At 46.6% G+C, this 4,816-nt stretch overlaps 1 protein-coding gene across 1 annotated transcript in view; it reads right to left on the bottom strand.

Annotated features, from left to right (window-relative positions):
• Window positions 1-300: 300 nt before the first annotated feature.
• The window catches only part of FRMPD4 (FERM and PDZ domain containing 4), a 533,682-nt gene continuing 529,166 nt past the window's right edge, over window positions 301-4,816 (bottom strand). Inside the window, exons 19-20 of the mRNA XM_077761395.1 lie at window positions 3,462-4,754; window positions 301-2,010 (exon numbers count right to left, since the gene is read on the bottom strand). Coding sequence (XP_077617521.1) covers window positions 686-2,010; window positions 3,462-4,754 — 2,618 coding nt within the window. The 3' untranslated portion in view covers window positions 301-685. The remainder of the gene's footprint in view (window positions 2,011-3,461; window positions 4,755-4,816) is intronic.

The following is a 4,816-nucleotide window of genomic DNA, read 5'->3' as shown; positions in this document are numbered from 1 at the left end:
TATGAGCAAAAAAATTAATTTATTATATATATTCTCTAATAATTCATAATAGCTTCTCGGGTTTTACGTGTCCTTCTGCTATTTCCAATGCTTAAAAATCATAATTTTAAAACATAAGTACTGATTTATATACATTGTGATCTCTTTCTTTCTTTCTTTCTTTCTTTNTATTTCCAATGCTTAAAAATCATAATTTTAAAACATAAGTACTGATTTATATACATTGTGATCTCTTTCTTTCTTTCTTTCTTTCTTTCTTTCTTTCTTTCTTTCTTTCTTTCTTTCCTTCTTTTCTTTCTTTTTAACTTCTAAGTATAAATGATATGGTCTCCAAGCATCCACTTGGAAGGAAAGGGGAGAGGATTCATTGTTTTGCTCTAACACGGTTTTGCTCAGGATTTAAAATTTCACATCATATGCCTGGAGTTTTCAACTATATGAAAAATAGCCAAACGTCATCACTTTCTTGTATATTTCTTTTACGTATATATATGTATAATATAAACAGAATAATTCTGATTAGTACATTTCAACATTTCATCAATGTGACTTTTATCTCCTATTTTATATAAAATAACAAAATATACAGAGAGAAGAAAGGAGACATCTGTTCATCGTACACATAAAGTAAATAAAAGTTCATGTATGGCTTTGCAAAGGTAGATTATGATGTGACTTTCATATTTTATTTATTTAAAAGCATCTTGAGAGAACGTGTTAGTGTGCTTACGAGGGCGGCCATGGTGGTTGAATGTCGCGCCGAGAGTCCAACATTAGGATCCCCAGTGGTCTTTCCAGTGGCTGCCTCTGCAGCTTTCAGGAGACAAATGTAGTTTATGACCACTTCATTGATCTTCGCTACGATTTCCTGCCGCTGTGTTTCTGAGTTCACGACTTTAACTAATCGCATGCAAGCTTCTGTTAGGCAACAGAGCACTTGAAAGCTGGAGGTCATAGCTAGGAGCATCTCCTCTGGGCTCTTCTCGGCCATCGCCATTTTCCTACAGGCACTTCCCAACTGTCTGGACTCGATGGATAACAGTTGTTTGTACTGAGAAAGCGTAAGGTCATATGCTTCAGGGCGTGACTCCTCTCTCTTTCCCTTCGTTGCCCTGACGAGGCAGAGCAGCTCATTGGCATCATTTTGGGCCGCGAGGAACCCATCAGGCATTGTATATGTGCTCTCTTTTAGGGCATTTATTCTTGCAATCCGGGCATCAAAGGCCAGGTTGCTGAAGTCTGCATCATCTGGGCCACTCAGGTCTTCTGCCCAGACCTTTAGCACTGAACCTCTGGTCAGCTCCCCTCCTTGCTTCTGAATCCCAACAGCCAGGGGTGGGCTGATCGGTTCTGGCATGGCTTGAGTCATCTGTGGTCGAAAGAGGCAAGAGACCCGTCGGGTGGCCTCTCCCTCCTCTTCGTCCTCATCACCATCTTCATCCTGCCCTCGGTTGAGGAAGCAGTAGCTGAAAGGTCCCCGGCATCTCCAGTTGCTGCCTTCCAGCTTGCGCAAGGGTAATGTCCTATACAGCTTCGAGTCTTTGTGAGCCACCAGGGACCTTCTGTGAACTTTTCCCTCAGAGCTAAAGAACATCGAGCTTTGGGAAAAGCTTTTGGTGAGCTTCTTCCCCAGGGGGAGTTCTGCTCGCCTTTCTGAACTGGCCTCCTGTGCTTCTGTGATACCTGGACACTTTAAGCTGACTGCACCCTTGGTTCTCTCTTGGAAGGCCTCCGAGCCTACAGATCCCGAGACGATACTGCTGCTACGCCTCAGAGCCCTCTGGCTGGGGGGTGTCCCCAGGCTCCCCCCTCTCAGATCCAGTGGCCGCCAGTTCACAGCCTCTCCGTATGCCAGATCTGCTTGGGAGAAATCATTAGGGTCTTGATTTGGAATTGGCACCTTTGATTCCGAGTGAATGTTTGATGGTAGCAGGATGGGATCAGCTTCAGGATGTTGAAACCAAGCTGAAGGCATGCCTCCTCGTCTCTCCTTCCCAGGCTCTGTCAAAGCTACACTAGGGGTAGCAGAAAAACAGAGAGAATCATTAAGCATCTCATGGGTGGTCATTTTCACTGAATCTCTATGTGAGGTTTGTCATTTCCCAAGGATGTATTCTAGAAGGGCTGTCATTGGTCGGGATCACCCTCCTTTTCCGAGACCGCCTCCTGAGATCTCCTAAGATGTCCACTTCAGTACATTTCAAGAAATACTAGGAATCTGCTATTTCCGAAATGACTGATGTATTTGGAATTGTCTAGCCATCACAATCATTTTCACAAACAATGGCATTTCATGACTTCCTTGTCCCCGGTATTTACCTATCAGTGCTTAGACACATAATGAGAAAACACGCANTGAAGCGGAGACTGTGGGTGAGTGGCTCAAATTTCTCAAAAAGAGTTGTCATGTGAGGAACATATTTCCATCTCATAGAATTTTTGTGAGAAGAGGTAAGTTTGGTGAAAGCTCTTTGTAAACCACAAAAGATTAAACAGTGTGCTTAAAGAACATTCAAAGACAGGTTTCCCAAGGCAGGTGACGCCAGCGGTTGGAGGGGGCCGGGGGTGGGAGTCTGTGAAAGTAGATAATCTTAAGAGGGCAGGAATGGAAATGAACCAATGTAAGACCTCACTACCACCTACTGACCTAATATGGAAGAGACGTCACTGATGTACCCTGATATTTGAGAGTATATGAAAGAACACGCTTTTGCCAAATGATGGCTGGCCAAGTGGATCGATGAGAGGAATATGTACCCACCGAGTTGTAGAATGGTGAAGACGGACATAGAAGGTGCCTGTGTTCTTGTTTCTCCCTGTGTCTATATTTTATTATTTCACAGAAAATAAGGCAACTCATGTGTACCCCGAAAGCCTTCCTGACACCAAAGCGTGCCAGATACTTCAGAATATGTATTTAAGAGAGTCTTACAGAGTAGGGAGGCATCTGTTAAGTGTTGCTGAAAGGAAAACGGTCTTCCCAAACTCCTTCCATCGCCCTGCTACCTGCTTTATTATCCTTCCTTGTCTCTCAATAATGAAAGGGCAAGAATAGAAATCTGAGGTCTTGAGAAGGAAATCAAACTTTTGTGACTCTATGTAATACTGTCTTGCAACTAAAAGTCACACCGAGCACTGCTGGAAATCTACCTTTAGGATTTAGAAAAAAAAAAAAAAAGAAAGAAAAAGATCGCTCCAACAGATTTTGAAAGCAAGCATGGAGCAAGGTTCTACAGTGCAAATGCCATTTCCACCACTGTTCCAGATCTAGACACTTCAGTATTTACTAAGCACTGGGGGATCGATGATGAACACTTAACCTGGCCATAGCTCTCAACTTTTCAAAAAAAAATTCTAACTTTTATATTTCTTCCAGACTTTTTATTTTTAGGTTTGTTGTAAATCTGGTTTACAGGCTTCGGGCACACAGTGCACAGCGCTAAATCCATCATTGCCTGTACCTGTGGTTTCCTTGATCTTGGGGAGCCGATGACATCCATCTCTCAAAGTGCCAAACAGGGGTTCCGCATTAATAGCTGTGTGCAGAGCAGGGACTGTCATCCGCGGACACATCCCTTCCGCCTGTGGGTGCAATTCCTTAAAGGTGGCTCCGTGGTTGGGAAGCCCAGCGGCTCTCTCCTCTGAAGGAACATAACTCATGCCTTTCCCTGCAGTCTCAGGAATCAGGTGCTTCCCCATGGAGGGGCAGAGTGGGGACTCCACGGGTGTGGGACAGGTGCAGCTGCTGCTGCCTGTGCCACAGCCGGCGTCCACCGAAGAGCCTTGAGAGCTCTGTAGAGAAAAATGGCACTCGCTTGGTAATGATGACATCCGCTTGGCCAGGTGGTAGTCACAAAGGCGGGCCACGCTCTCTTCCGCCTCAGGAAGCTTGGAGGGATGGTCACAGGTAGACGGGTCAGTATCCCCTGGGTCGTCTAAGTCTTTGGCTGAAGATACACAGGTCACGTCCGTTAGGAAGTGGTCCCGCTGGCCAAGTCCTGAAACCTCACCGGCTTCTCTGTCAGGAGACCCTTCATCCTTCTCTTCCGCCTCCCTTGTCCCCAGACCAGAAGCTCTTGGAAATGTTATCCCGGCTGCCGCTTCCAATCCACTTTTCTCGGCCACTGCCCCCTCAGTGGTCATGTACCATCTTTGGCTGTCCTTGCGAAAGGCAGTTCTTTCCAGGTTAAAAGTGCTCAGGTGTTGTTGACCATCCCTTGAAGACACAGTACCAAATTTACCTTTGGCGTCCTCCTCCGCCTCGGCTGTTTTGGCCCCCTGCTGTTTCTTCCCTGGCATGTTCCCACTGGAGGGTGCCTTCCCCTCCCCGTCGGCCAGCTTGCTTTTCCTTTTGCTGGTGCAGGAATATACCACCGACCCCATGTGCAGTTTGCTAAAATAGTCAGTGACCGACTTTGTCTCCATGGTTTCCGGCTCCATCTCCATGGGGTCTGGGTGAAGTATCTGCTTGGAAGGCACAACTTTGGGCGGGAGGTCGGTCACTGGACGGGCGGCCAGGGCATGCGAGGACTTGGGAGGCAAGCCCCCAGCGGGGGTTTTGGAGGCGGGGAACTCTGTCTGCTCTTCTGCGAGGGGGTGGTAGCCTTCGTGAGTGGCCAAGAACATGCGGGAGAGGCTTTCTGACTGCTTCTGCGCTGTGGCCAGTTCAGAGCTCTCAGTCATTTCGGAAGAGTTAGTCTCATTGCCTGAGTCTGATGAAGACTCAGGACTATAAGCCCGCAAGATGGCTACACCTGCATGCCGTGAAAAACAAGAACGGATTAATGGAGGCGTCAGAGGCACTAGGAGACATGTA

The sequence above is a fragment of the Crocuta crocuta genome, unplaced genomic scaffold (assembly GCF_008692635.1).
Source record: "Crocuta crocuta isolate KB4526 unplaced genomic scaffold, BGI_CrCroc_1.0 scaffold224, whole genome shotgun sequence".
NCBI lineage: Eukaryota > Metazoa > Chordata > Mammalia > Carnivora > Hyaenidae > Crocuta > Crocuta crocuta.
The sequence above is the reverse complement of the archived record's forward strand: the minus strand, read 5'-3'. Positions and strand labels throughout refer to the sequence as shown.